Consider the following 15,184-nt stretch of genomic DNA (forward strand, 5'->3'; position numbering starts at 1 on the left):
TTGATCCGTATTCGTGTTCTGCGTAATAGTCATAAGTGTGCATCCGCGTGCCTGGCTATATAGTGTACATGTTCCGTCGAGCGAGAGCCTCACTCCTACATTATAGGCGTGATCTCAGCGCACTGTAGTAAATATGTCTGTCTCGTATACGCCTCGTGCTTAGTTAAATACGTGCCCAATAGGGGGATTCGACATAGACCTACTGATTTAGTGTCTCAGTGTACTGACCCCGACACAAGTAAAATCCAACTGCTCTCTGTGAGTTTCGATCCTTTCCCCGTGGTACTTGAATGTCAAGGTGAAATTTTTGTACAGATTCTGAGATGATGGTTCACCCCTTTTTTTGCGTCTTGTTTAGACGTGCTGGCAGTCTTGTGGCCTGCGTCTCCTTCTCCGTGCCAAGAGGGGGATGTACTATGTGGCATCACGCTAGGCATCTGTGTAGGCTAAAGGCACGAGAACACTTGACAGCCCACGATAAGACAAGGACGAGGACATGCGACAACTATGCTTTTTTACGTGCATGGTTCTGGGGAATGCTATATGTATGCAAGGCTGTTTTTTTTTATTTAGGCTATTTTATTTAGACGCTATTTTGACCTCTGGATGTGCACGTTCTCTTTAGAGATAAGAACAAACCTCCTGTAAAGCCGGAGAAGAAAATGAGATAAAGCAATGATGTTCAGAACCACTTGAAGCGATCACTAAGAGAGTAGATGGATTTACCTGTCTCGGTGAATGACGGAGCTTGTGCAGGATGGTACCTCTGACTTGTGACTGGTGTGTTTCTGGCAGCAGTGTGCCGCGTGTGCTTGTTTGTGGCCTCCTATTCCGGGCTCAAGGGTTTGCGCTCCCCTGCAGAAGTGTGACCCATTCCTTACTGCCCGTGTATTCTTACGAGCACTAGGTAATGGGTCACCGATCCAGGGCTCACGAGGTCTGAACGTTGTAAGGTGTATATCTTAATACCTCTCGATGATCCCTGTGTGCATGTGTGTGTATGTGTGCGTGAGTACGTGAGTGGTGGCGTGTGGTGCCGTGGTGTTGAGATGAGCGCCTATCACCACCACCGCCACCACCACCACCCTGTCATAGTGGCGGCATGAAGGCCAGCACGCCGCCACTGCCACAAGCAAGCACTGGCGGTCCTGTGCCGCTGCTTCAGGTGCTGGAGCTGCCGCTGGAGCTGACTAACCCACGTCCTCGGGTGTGCCTCCACCCGTCCCACCCTCATCCAGACTGCACGTGACACACGCAACAGTGCTCCCTGCTCGTACACTAACGCACTAACCCCACTGCTTGGCTAACCACTCCAGTATCGCGTCTGTCTGTCTGTCTGTCTGTCAGTGTCTGGAGCCTCATAACTCGTTTTTTCTTCCTTTTGGCTGTTGCATGGGCCTCATAGAGGGAGTCTACCAGACGTCTTTTTTTTGGACGGAGGAATTCCTCTTTTTTTGGTTAAATAAAGCACTTTTTTGCTTTTTTTCCAATTAAATAATTAATACTTTTTTGTCTCGGCTTGAAATTGAATAACAAGAGAATCTGGTGGTCCATTTGTTAAAAGTAAGTGCATGTGAGTTGTCACGGCTTTGTGGGGGAGGGAGGGAGGGAGGGAGGGGGAGGGAGGAGATAGGATGTGGCCACATGCTGCTTGGTTTTGACGTGGACTACCTAGACGTAAGAAGTCATAAAGTCACTTGTAAAGTCCCCCTGTAAAGCATGACTATCCCGCCCCTCTTGGGATGGTTATTAATTGGGAATTTCTTCTTTTCCCCCGTCCCTCTTTTTTTTTCTTTTTTTTTCTGTCTGGTACGGTCCTTCCCCTCTCCTTTTCTTCCATAATTCCTCCTCCTCCTTGTCCCTTTCCTCCTCCTCTACCTCCTCGTCGTCCTCGTCCTCCTCCTCCTCCTCCTCCTCCTCCTCCTCCTCCTCCTTCCTCGGCTTCGCATCCCTTTGACTCTCGCTTCATCCAACATCACACATAACAAACACACGCTGATTCACTGGGGACGCCATTGTTGTTGGTGTTGTTGTTGTTGTTGTTGTTGTTGTTGTTGTTGTTTTCCCTCATCGCCACCTCACTCCTGACACATCTTTCATTTTTCTCATCTCGATTTATATGATATGTAATTGATTCTGCCATTAATGTATGTATGTACGTATGTCGTATCACAACTATTCACATCAACAAATCAAATATATTCCTTCAACACTGCCACTGGCCACACATCATAATATTTAAATCTATGTGTAATACGAACTTCACTTGCTACTACTGCACTTGTTGCCCATCTCACCACCCCCCCCTCTCTCTCTTTCTCTCTCTCTCTCTCTCTCTCTTCTTGGGCACATTATTAATTCATTGACATCACTACTGCTACACTTCCTGTATGGATGTGCGTGCGTGCGTGCATTTGTACGGATGTGCGTGTGTGCGTGCATTTGTGTGTGTGTGTGTGTGTGTGTGTGTGTGTGTGTGTGTGTGTGTGTGTGTGTGTGTGTGTGTGTGTGTGTGTGTCACTGGTCCCTCATTACACTTCACGGGGCTCAGGTGGACCGTTCTTGTGGCCGCCGCCCAAAAAGGTGGAGACGGGGGAGGAGGGGCCCCGAACCCCGTCTTGGGCGCCTGCGGGTGCACCAGTTAATGTTCCCAAACCCAAGAAAATGGCTGGTCCTCTTCCTAAGAGACCTCCCCTCCTCCCCACTCCTCCACCTCCCAAAGATTACGATAGCATAGTCATACAGGCTTCCCCCTCTGCCGCCGCCCAGCCTTCCGCTGATCCCAAAGCCCACCCCCTCGCTGCTTATGCTTCTGCACCCGCCCCTGCCCCAGCCCCTGCACCTGCACCTGTTCCCGCACCTGCCCCTGCCCCTGCCCCTGCTCCTGCTCCTGCATGCAAAATTCCTGAAGCGAGCAAGGTACCTCAGCCAATGGTTAACGGAAGCACGCCCACTGCTAAACCCGCTGGCTCTAATGCTATCCCCGGATTCAAGCCCGTGGCAGCTCCCAAGGCAACTTTCCAAAAGAGTGGTCCTGCCCCGGGAGCTCCCTCGGTGCTTGCTCCTGCTCCTATTCCTCCCCCAGCTTCCGTTCCTATTGTTAACTCTAACCTGGCTCCAGCTCCCAAGCCTCCAGCCGCAGCATTTGCACCAGTGCCAAAACCTGCAGCCCCCAAGCCCCCTGCTCCCACAGGCCCTGCTCCAGTATTGCCTAAGCCTACGCCTCTGCCCAATCTGGGTGGTGGTGCCATGAAGGGCGTGGCCCAAACCAGCGGGCAGAAACCCGCCCCTCGCCGTGGCCGCGGAGTGATGAACCCCTCGAACAGCACCAGGATACCCATGTGTGCTGACTGTGGCCGCCAGATCAGGTTGGTGAGGCTGGGCCCACGTGACGCCCTTCCTGTTTTGAGCATGTTCGTGTGTGTCTATCTGTTGTGACGTTTGTTGTCCCCTCCTTTCCCTGGTCAGGCACAGTGATGGCCGCCGCTACCACCAAAGACTACCCCTCCTGCCAGACCTGCAACAGCCCCATCAGGTAACACTAACACTACCCTCCACCTATCCCTCATTCCTATTCTACCACCAGTTAATTACTATGGTTTTCTTGTAGATCTTAGTCTTAACCAACAAAATAACACTTGCATCATATTACATATAAGATCTAACGTGAGTGTCAAGATTTGAAGACTAGTGCAGCATCTGGAGACTGATGTTAGCATGATCCAGGTGTTAGCTACTGGAATACTCTCTCTCAGGACACTACCCTCAAACACAGGCATGTTATGTGTATTCTATTCTAAGGTGTATCGTTGAACATACATAAACTATTTTACTTCTTATGGACGTGCAGTAATAAATTCGGTTTGTACTCTCAGAATTTCATAAAAACAAGACCTTTGTATATGTAATGAGCTAGAAATATGTACATGATCGATTATAGTTATCTGATATGGACACAACCAACTAGTCCTTTCTTCAGTTATCTGTGTCTTCCTTACTCAGGTACTCTGCAAAAAGTAATGTCATGGGAAGATCTTATAAGTCAATAATTGGTGATAATGTATACAAAAGAAATGGAAATAAGGAAGTTACATTAAGTTACGACTCACAATCATATGGAATTGTACTTGAGTAAATTAATGAATTATAACTAAGCTTAAGCATCAACATTAATGACTCAACTACAGTTGTCTCAGGTTAGGTTGACAAAGAAGCCATGCTCTCCTCTCTCCCTGCAACCTTTCAGTGGGATATCTGATTGGTGTACTCAATGCTCTTACCATCTCCCAAAGTTTATCATTTTTTTTTATTTAAGATAATTCAATCATCTTATCAATCAGAACTGTCCCTAAGCTGACTAAAAATTGTCAATAGGAAAACATTAATAGTTTCAAAACAGGAACTGATGAGAAAAACTGTGGACACACACATATTATTCACATAAACCAATCCTTATGACAAGACACACACAGTCTGCAGAGGAGTGTGTTGACTGTCAGAGGAGAGGGTTTATGTAAATAGTATGTTTGTTTCCACTTTTTTTGTGAATGGTCAATACTTTGATATCATTATTGTTTTCATATTGACTTTTCAAAAAATCAGCTTAGGGCAAGCCAAGTTGATAAGATGACAGAAAACATGTTAAATATAAAAATTTGGTAAGTAACAAGAACATCAAAACAGCACCAATCAGCTGTCCACTGAAAGGAGGTGGGTGCAAGGGAAGTAAGTGGCTTGTAGACCAGCTAAGCTTGTGCCAACTATCTTGTACTGTATCATTCATCTAAGATATAACAAGCCTTTATGTAACACGGAAGAGGCCAATTGCTTACCATGATGTACATAAGGGAACATTATTAACTAGTTTCACCTTGGTCTGATCATATCTCAGTCTCAGGCTTAATATAATGAATACAGGATTTAACTCTCACACACTCACAACAAAGCCTCATAATTCAAAATGTATTTAGCACCTACGATTTCTCTCTCTCTCTCTCTCTCTCTCTCTCTCTCTCTCTCTCTCTCTCTCTCTCTCTCTCTCTCTCTCTCTCTCTCTCTCTCTCTCTCTCTCTCTCAAGATATTGTTCAACACACACACACAGACATCTTATATATATATATATATATATATATATATATATATATATATATATATATATATATATATATATATATATATATATATATATATATATATATATATATATATATATAAAAACACACACACACACACACACACACACACACACACACACACACACACACACACACACACAAGAACAACTGTTTCATATTTCCATTGTAAGCATTCAAACACTTCAACTGTACCTACATGTAAATTTAGTTAGATATGTATAGATCATCTTGCACCTTAAGCCACAAACTCACGAATCATCCTTCACATATCAATATGGTACATTAATTTCCAGTAATGATATATAATTGAAAGACTACAATTACTGTCACCATAGGGCAAGCTGATCCAGATACCGTGCCTCCTGACCCCTGCGTCTCCTCCACGGGGGCAGCTGCTTAGTGCACTCGTAATGCTCAGGCTGTTTCCCACAATTTTTATATTCAAGATATTTTCATTACTAACCTGGTCTGTTAGTCTTGCCCCCAAACTGACTTTTGAAACCTATCGGTAAAATTATCAAATTTCATCAATTATGAGAAAAATTGTAGAATGAAGCAATTTACATACACTCATCCACAGACTATACATGCAGTGTCTTCAGTAACGTGTCAACAGCTGTGTAGGGTTTATATCAACAATTTTGTTTCCACAATTTCTATTAAGGCTCTCCATTAATATTTTTCTCTTGATATTTTCAAGAATCAGCTTAGGACAAGAGTAACTAATAAGGTGGTCAAAAACATCTTGAACATAAAAGTCCAAAGTGGCATGAGCTTTGGGTGGATAAATCAGCTGCACTGCTGGAAGGCAGGTGAGGCAGGTAGCGTGGCTTTTGGATCAGCTTCGCAGCATACAGCGTCCATTGTACTTCCTGCCACTATTATTCCTTTTTTTTTTTTCTTTTCTTTTTTTCAAAATAAGACCTCCAAAACAAAGATATTGTCCATCCAACTGCAAGCTTTCATACCCATTCAATGCCCCACCTTCAAAATTTACTATAGTATCTAAATCACAATAAACAATAAACACATCATCTTCAGTCCTCAATACCAAAAATCAAGCCATGTTAAGACATTGCTTTATAGTACGTACTTACCATGATACTGAATCTCCGGTCTGCTGGTAGGGGTCCCTTCGTGTCAGCGCTGGGCAAGACATGGTGCCCTGACCACTTTGTGTGCTCCACTGGCTCATGCCGCAAGGCCCTCATTGACATGGGCTTCGTGGAGGAGCAAGGAGCACTGCACTGTGAAGACTGCTACGAGAAGTACCTCGCCCCGATCTGTGGAAAGTGTGACAAGAGGGTGAAAGGAGTAAGTTCCTCGACGTACATTTTGTAATATTATTTCCTTTTATTTATCAGGGCATTCCTCTCTGTAGGCTGTAAACTGGGACTTGGGATTATTTTATTAGTATTATCTTTTTTTTTTTATCTAATGACTGATTTAATAATGTTTTTATTTTTCATTTATTTATTTATTTATCTATCTATTTACCATTTATTTCATTTATTATTAGTATTTTTTACATTGAGACCATTAACAAAAGTGTAATTTGAACATTTACTATTTTATTTGTTATCTGACTTTACCATTGACCTCTGACAAACATATTTTGCTTCTACTTCACCATAACAATTTTACAGTAGTCCTCATATAGACAAGCAAACAAATGTATACTGTATTTACATCTGTATATGACAGTCCACAAGCCAAACAACTCATCACACAGTTTTATTAATTTTAAGAAATGCATCCAGTACTATGAGCACTTAATGTCATCTCCCTCTGGTTTCAGGACTGTCTGAATGCTGTTGGCAAGCAGTTCCACCCTGAATGTTTCTGCTGTGCTTACTGTGGAAAGATCTTCGGCTCTGGTGCCTTCTACTTGGAGGATGGCCTGCCCTACTGTGAAGCTGGTTAGTGCCTTTCATATTTCATAAACTACAGTTATATGATTTGAGAACCTTTATCATTCAGTGTATTCCTGTCTTGGGGACTGAATATATGTATAAAAGTAGTCACTGTTTTGTCCTCTTTTCAGTCTGAAGTAAGTGAAGGGCCCTTTCTTTTCTTGTGTCCTAATGTGTATCACTCTTGTAAGTCAGACATGAACAAAAAAGCAGGAAGTAGCATAATTTTGAGTGCATGTGTGTAAGAAATATAGCACTGGCAAACAATGTATTATGTGGATTACTATAATCCACAGTTTATGTGGTTAAAAGATATAAAAAAGTTAAGTTTTATGAAATATAAAGACTCATCAGCCATCTAACCCTACAAGAGAAAATAAGGATGCTAAAATGAAATTATGATTAAATACACACAATGATAATTCACATTATTTTAGCAGCTGAATTAAAATAAATGACTATGAGAGAGAGAGAGAGAGAGAGAGAGAGAGAGAGAGAGAGAGAGAGAGAGAGAGAGAGAGAGAGAGAGAGAGAGAGAGAGAGAGAGAGAGAGAGAATTCTTCTCTCCTAGATTAGCTCAGTAGTTTACATGTGTTTCTCTCCGTCAGACTGGAATGACCTGTTCACCACCAAGTGTGTAGGCTGTGGCTTCCCCATTGAGGCTGGTGACCGCTGGGTGGAGGCCCTCAACAACAACTACCACAGCCAGTGCTTCAAGTGCTCGGTAAGGCTCACCACATCCTGTACAGCTTCCTATACACATCCTTCCATGCTTCCCCTATCAAGCATCCCTCCCCCTTGCACCATTAACTCTCCTCCTTGTAAGTTTTATGTTTTTATCCCAGTATCTCCCCAGCCTCCCCAGCATCTCTTTTATTATTCCCTGCACACTTTCCTACCATTTCATTATGTTTTCTTTCAGTTTGTTTGAATTTTCTCTATGGGTGCTAAGTCATTTTGTTTCACCTTATCCCCTCTTCTGTTGTTTTAGAAATAGTTTTCAAAGTTAAGCCATCTTTGTTCCTCCCCATCCTTGCCAATTAACCCTGATTCTGCAGGGCATCTAAGTCTACATACTGGAAGACACATCCGTACATATACATACATATGTACATAAATACCTACATGATAATTTCTGGTGCGCACACACACACTTGCATGCATGCACACATGCACGCACGCACGCACACACACACACACACACACACACACACACACACACACACACACACACACACACACACACACACACACACACACACACACACACACACACACACACACACACACACACACACACACATGCATGCACGCACACACACCAACATATGCACACACGCACACACGCACACCCACTCGCACACACACACACACACACACACACACACACACACACACACACACACACACACACACACACACACACACACACATGCTACCATTCCAGTATTGTATTCATTGCTAAAAGGAAATATGTTTTCTGCTCCCATCCCTCCCACAGGTTTGCAAATCCAATCTTGAGGGCAAGAGCTTCTATGCCAAGAATGGGAGACCTTTCTGCAAGTCCCATGCTGGCCGCTAAAGACTCCAACCCTGGCAATTTTGATCTTTCTCTCTTTACCTTTTAAATTTTGTCTGCTTCTTTTCTTTGTCCTGTATGCCATGTTATCTGTGCTTCCCTGGAGACAAATCACCCTTAGAAATATTAATTCCTCAGTAGTATTTATGGGAGCACAGTGAACTTGGCTTTAATGTTAGAGCTTTATAGAGCTAGGATGAATAATTGAATGGATAGGTCCTCTAGGCTTTCCAGTCTGTTGGATAGTGACCGTGTTTCCTTGTGACCTAATTCAGTGGTTTCAGAAACAGCTATCTTACTCATAGCTCATTAGCTAAAACTAGACCTAATCCTAGCTAGCAAGTTATATGTATAAACCCAACAAACTGCTACACTGGCAACAGTAATGATAATTATAAATAACAATAATAATAATAATAATAATCATTATCATCTTGACTGCAATACAATGTAACCTTGAAACAATACAATCTTGAACCTGTCCTGTCCTAAGGAGATGAGGCTGGGATGCCTGTCCTAACCTTCCTGTCATTGGAAGACTAAGTCATTCTCTCTCCTTGCAGCAAGGCACAACATCACTTCTCTTGCACTTTCTTACCTTTACAGACAGTAGAGCTGCTCATTATTTGCAGCACATCATTAACTGACATCTGTGTCTTAGTAGTATGCATTGTTAGTGTAGTAACTAGCCTCTAACCTGCAGAAATGCCACAAGAACTTGGAGGGCCAGAGCTTCTTCGCCAAAGGTGGGAAGCCCTTCTGCAAGGCCCATGCCCAGCGTGGTCTCTAAGCCACTTCACATGGTCAACAGATCCCCATGAAACCCTCCGAAAGGGTCCTCCTGCTTCCTTCCACAGCCAACTCAACAGGAACAGCTTACAAAAGCAGCAGTACCAGCAGCAGCATCACCATCACCACCATCATGTCTCAACAACCAATCATGCACCACAGTTGCTGGACAAAGCAGGAGCAGCTTCCCTGTGCTAACAACACTCATAATCATCTGCTGTGGTTAACATGCTCGCTATCATACTGGCTGACTAATTACAAATATTTATTTGTTCTTCCGTGACAAGGTATATTGCCAGCCTTACATGTAACTAATGGTGCCTATGCAATAATGGTGATAAAAATTTCAGTGCCTTGAGTTGATTCTAGTATATGATAGAATAAGGAAACATGAGCTTTACTGCATAGTTTAAGATTAATCAGAGCCAGTAAAGTGTAGACAGTGATGTCTGGCCTAACCCTCACACCTCTGCTCGTCAGGTTTTCGTTGCTTTTTGCTTGTGTTCACCTTCTTGATGTTACTATACTGTGTAACCACAAACTGTGCACACACCCTTGTCACATGACAATATTGTATATAAGAATTTAATTATATCAGACATATTTATCTTGACAATTATAATATGTATGGTGAGAATTCTTTATCCCCAAGAGTCTTTTAACTTGGCTATGCTTGCTTAGCCTCCTGAATGCTGTGTGTCTCATCTCTACCATTTTCTCTTTTATGTTTGATGTTCATAAGTTCAGCCTGCATGAACTGGAAAGGGAGTTTCCCCATGCAGCCTTGAACAGGGGCTGCTGCCAAGCTGGCCTCACCACAGAGCTGAGGCCTGCATGGACTTGACAACTGTATCATGGAGGCTGATCATGATGAAAAGTTTTAAAAATATACACTCTTAAAAAAATGTCTTGAGTGCTTATTGATCTTCTGATTCTTTCTTGCTCCTTCCTCTTAGGAAGGGAAATGAATAAAAACTAGACACATATACCTGGTTTTGTATTTGATACCCTCACACAGTCACATTGTCATGGCAAAGACTTCTATAATTTACTAGAAAGTTTGGGTCTCAGGGATTTGAGTCCATTTCTTAGGCAATCTCTCTCTCTCTCTCTCTCTCTTTCTCTAGTTCCAGATTCCTGCCTTGGCCAGGATTAACTCAACAGTTGGAGTGTTTCACATCTTGACAACTTAACCCTGCCTCCCTCCTTCATATCATTATCTTCATTCTTCATTAGCTCACCATATTTTACAATCCATAAACTCGCCCTCCATCCCATCTTCCATAGCTGTCTCTCACCTGTGGGATGACAAAGGCGCATGCATAGTACCATAGCAGGTTATTTAGGAAGAGTCTGCAGTCCATGTTTCAAGAGACCAAATGGAAAGGAAATGATGAACTATAATAAATGAACATTCACTACTTTCTATTCTTAAGTTTATTATTATTACTACAACTAGTAGTAGTTGTAGTAGTACCATTATTATTATCAATCTCCTGCCTGCTTCTCAAATAAACTACATTGTTCATTATCTATTAAAATATGGTTAAATTGTTAGAATGACCTAAAAATTTAATGTGACATAAGTTATCTAACTTTACCCTCTGCGTCAGTATCTACGGCCAGTTGCATTCAAAACATGGTAAAAAATACATATTTTGTCGTAGTTATCACCTTGCCGTTGATTAGAAAATTATGACGGCCTTTTATGATACAACAGGGTGATACACAATGATAGAAGCTTTAAGGGCATGGATGACCACTATCTAAAAAAACACTCAAAACACAACAATTGACCAGCAGAGAGAGAGAGAGAGAAAGAGAGAGAGAGAGCAAATTAGTAAAAGGAAGGACTGGATACATGGAGGACGGCCCAAACCAACAGGCAAGCTGGTCGGCGCTCGAAGGCAGCACTGTCAATCAAGCACCCAGAGGGATATAGGTTAAAGCCGTCACACTGAAGAATGTGGGGAGAGGTACCATTTGTCCACTCACGCAGCTTTTTATTTGCACATATATTGCCAAGATGGGTATTCGATCATGCTCAGCAATGTACTATTCAAATAATTCCAAGTGAAATAATGATTTGTCCTTTATTCGTTTTCCTAAGGATCCTAAGAAGTGAGATAAACTCTTTAGCAGACTTGAAAGTTCCTCCTTAAGTTGTCTGATCAACTCATAACGTATCTGAGGTTTGTGTCACTGGTACTGGTATTGTCAGGCAGCAGGTTATGTCTCAGCCTAATGGCTACATGGCACTGTGACCAAGGACTCATGGTCAATCCTTGAATCCAGCTCATAAGTTTTCATGTACTGAAAGTGTGATGTGAGAGTAGCTGCAGTGTGAAATTACCTGCCACAATGTGTTACCTCACCTATCATGCCAACATTCAAGTCACTAATATCTTAACAGTATGTTTAAGTAAATTTATGCCAAGGTACGAATTCCAGACATGACCATCCAGATCTTATGAGGTAGCAACCAGGTGAGCCTGTGAATGCTGACTCCTTTGTATTTTCTCCAAAACCCCAATGTCATTACTTATGACTAGAAATCGGGAAAAATGAAGTACATAAAAAAATATTTTTCACAAAATTGATTTTTATAAAATAAATTAATAAAATAAATAAATGAATAAATAAATAAATAAAAATAATAAAAAAAAAACAATAAAAAGAAAATAAATAGATCCCTGACTCCCTGTTCCTGTTGGATATTTACATAAAATGACCCTGTTGAAAATTTCACGACAGCAGTTACTTCAGTAGTTTCATGTCTACTGATTATTTAATTAGAAGTTAAAAGATATAGGTGAGTGATCCCGGGAGTATCATAATAATTACTGGAATGACAAATATAAGAAAAACAATAATCCTCACAATGCACATCATTCTTTTCATACCTATCTCAAGCACACACACACCCTCGGCCTCCTCTGATCTTCCTATTGCTACTATTTTCTGCTTAATTCCTCCCCACGCCGACCTTCCTCTATGTCGGAAGCTTTGTTCCTGCTTGGCAAGTAAGTCCCCTGACAAGAACTAATGAGTGCTTTAAGGACATTCGGCTGCCAAGAGACAGTTACCATTAAGCAGGGTTGGATTTTTTTTTTTTTTTTTTTTTTTTTTTACCCAACAGTTTTTTTTAAGTTTTATTGACTTCTTTTTTTGGGGGTTTATTTTTTGTTTATCCCTTATATTTATTTGTAAATCAGTTTAAATAAACAATTCAAAGTAATCAAGAGTGAAACAAATGGTTGGAAGTTTTTTTTTTTTTTTTTTTTATGTAGGAGGGGCACCAGACAAGAACAGCAAAAAATATAATAATAAAAGGTCCACTGAGGTGCCGGTCCCCAGACAGAGTCAAAAGCGGTAGTCAGAAATAAGTGTCTTTGAAACCTCTCTCTTGAAAGAGTTCAAATCATGGGAAGGTGGAAATACAAAAATAGGTAGGGAGTTCCAGAGTTTACCAGAGAAAGGGATGAATGATTGAGAATACTGGTTAACTCTTGCATTAGAGAGGTGTACAGAATAAAGGTGAGATAAAGGAAAAAGTCTTGTGCAGCGAGGCGGCAGGAGGAGGAGAGGCAGCACCACCAGCAGAGGAAGAAGAAGCACCACCACCACCAGCAGAGGAAGAAGAAGAAGCAGCACCATAACCGTCAAACGAAGAAGAAGCACCATCGTCACCACCACCAGAGGAAGAAGCACCACCACCACCACCAGAAGAAGCACCACTACCACCACTAAAGGAGGAAGAAGCAGCAACACCACCACCACCAGAGGAAGAAGCAACACTACCACCACCAGCAGAGGAAGAAGCAGCACCACCACCAGAAGAAGAAGCAGCAGCACCACCACCACCAGAGGTTGAAGAGGCAGCACTAATATTTTAGGAGTATGTTTAAGTATTATGGCAAAGCCACTGTGAACCTTTTTTTAAGACATACCTACTTCACATCTCTCTATACCTCGATAAGTGTATAAAAAATAATTAATTTTTTGTACAGTTGTAGGCTTCAGCCCTCTGAGCCGTATGTTAGGAGTGGTAAAGTTCATTGGTTAGAGTGGGAGTGGGAGAGCACTCTTCATTACATTGCTTGGTTTGCCAAAGACGCTCCATCGTATTCCTATCTTTCTGTTGATTCCTTTTTCATGGTCTGGATTCAAACTTTTTTTTTATTTCGCCCTAAATAAATATCATATTTCTAAATACGTTCTATATAACTTCATTCTCGATTTAAATTTTCTTTGTCTCATTTAAAGTTATTGAACGCTTTTGTTGTCTTTATGCTCATCCTCTCTCTCTCTCTCTCTCTCTCTCTCTCTCTCTCTCTCTCTCTGTATAATTGTAAAATAATTCCCCGAAAAGTTAATCTGTGGGTTTGCTTAATTAACAACACAAGTCATGATGTCATCCCTAAATTTGTCTTGTGTAATCTCTAAATTAATTCTTGACACAGTACCCAAAGTTATTCAAATCACAGATAAAACTCTAACATTGCTTGCTTGCCTAATAATTACCATGCATACACAAGGATGGGTCATGCGATAAGTAACGGCATTGAGGCTTTGGACAAAATATATGGGAGTCAGCATTCACAGGCTCACCTCAGTCACCTGGTTGCTACGCCATGGGATCTGGATGGTCATATCTGGGATTCGTACCTTGGATTACATGTACTACCTGTAAGATGCTTATTATAATACTTGAACATACTGTTGAAATATTAGTGCAGACTGAACTTGAATGTTGGCATGATAGGTGAGGTAACACAGTATGACAGGTAACGTCACACTGCAGCCACTCTCGCACCACTCTTCAGTACATGAAAACATGAGCTGGATTCAAAGAAGGACGACGAGCACTCTGTCACAATGCCACGCCTACAAAAGTTACTTCACCTCTTAAGAGCCTTAAGAAAGCGAATAAAGGACAAATAATTATTCTATTTTGAATTATTTGAACAGTACATTGCTGAGTATGATCGAATACTCATCTTGGCAATATATAAGCGAATGAAAAGCTGCGCGAGTGGACAAATTGCACCTCTGCCCACGTGCTTCAGTGCGACGGCTGGTGAATGCTTTATTACCTCACTTATTCCCTCTGGCCTTCGCACAGCGACCAGGCTTGCCCAAGGATTCTATATTAACATTGAGTGAAGCGTCCTATATAGTAGTAATCCCGTGATATATGCAAGAACATATAACAAATAAAGTGGAAGAAAGTAAAAGAGAGAGAAGATGCAAGGATGAGACGGAGAAAGAGGAATGATCGAAAAGATGCACGCACAAGTAATATAAAGAATAATTGTGGGTTGACATCACAGCTCAGAAATATGAAAAAGAAATGAAAAACAGATAAATAATAATTATCAGTTATTATTACTATTATTATTATTAATATTATTATTATTATTAATATTATTATTATTATTATTATCATCATCATCATCATCATTATCATCATCATTTGCAATAAAAAACAGTAAAGTAATGATCATAATGAATCAAAACTAACACGTGAAAGTAAATAAACGAATAAATTTATCAGTTAACGTTAGCTTGAATCGGTTAACCACCTGATCACCTGAATCACGAACTGCTCATCCAACAAGAGGAAACAAAGAACAAATTAAACCATCACGCGACCCTGACCGCTATTTGCACAATTACCCTATTTAGATACACATTCTTCAAAGTACTCCCCGACAGTAACAAGGCGTATTAACACTAACCTTTATGGGTGTAGAGTCTCGTCAGG

The 15,184-nt window shown here is 41.5% G+C and overlaps 1 protein-coding gene and 1 long non-coding RNA gene across 48 annotated transcripts in view; one reads left to right on the forward strand and one right to left on the reverse strand.

Moving 5' to 3' along the window:
* The window catches only part of LOC135105622 (uncharacterized), a 93,735-nt gene extending 87,368 nt beyond the window's left edge, over nucleotides 1–6,367 (reverse strand). For both annotated transcript variants that reach the window (XR_010270927.1, XR_010270926.1), the window contains exon 1: nucleotides 6,234–6,367. This is a non-coding gene — a long non-coding RNA (uncharacterized LOC135105622). The remainder of the gene's footprint in view (nucleotides 1–6,233) is intronic.
* Nucleotides 1–10,403, forward strand: part of LOC135105617 (PDZ and LIM domain protein Zasp-like) — a 104,354-nt gene extending 93,951 nt beyond the window's left edge. For 36 of the 46 annotated variants that reach the window (XM_064013915.1, XM_064013954.1, XM_064013914.1 and 33 more), the window contains 5 exons: nucleotides 2,552–3,368; nucleotides 6,264–6,450; nucleotides 6,935–7,055; nucleotides 7,658–7,773; nucleotides 9,332–10,403. In XM_064013915.1, coding sequence (XP_063869985.1) covers nucleotides 2,552–3,368; nucleotides 6,264–6,450; nucleotides 6,935–7,055; nucleotides 7,658–7,773; nucleotides 9,332–9,418 — 1,328 coding nt within the window. In that variant the 3' untranslated portion in view covers nucleotides 9,419–10,403. Of the gene's footprint in view, nucleotides 1–2,551; nucleotides 3,369–3,468; nucleotides 3,536–6,263; nucleotides 6,451–6,934; nucleotides 7,056–7,657; nucleotides 7,774–8,550 lie in introns of all 46 variants that reach the window. The other 10 variants (XM_064013943.1, XM_064013959.1, XM_064013957.1 and 7 more) reach the window with 6 other exon arrangements.
* The last annotated feature ends 4,781 nt before the right edge of the window (nucleotides 10,404–15,184 follow it).

Source organism: Scylla paramamosain, chromosome 12 (genome assembly GCF_035594125.1).
Source record: "Scylla paramamosain isolate STU-SP2022 chromosome 12, ASM3559412v1, whole genome shotgun sequence".
NCBI classification, from domain to species: Eukaryota; Metazoa; Arthropoda; class Malacostraca; order Decapoda; family Portunidae; genus Scylla; species Scylla paramamosain.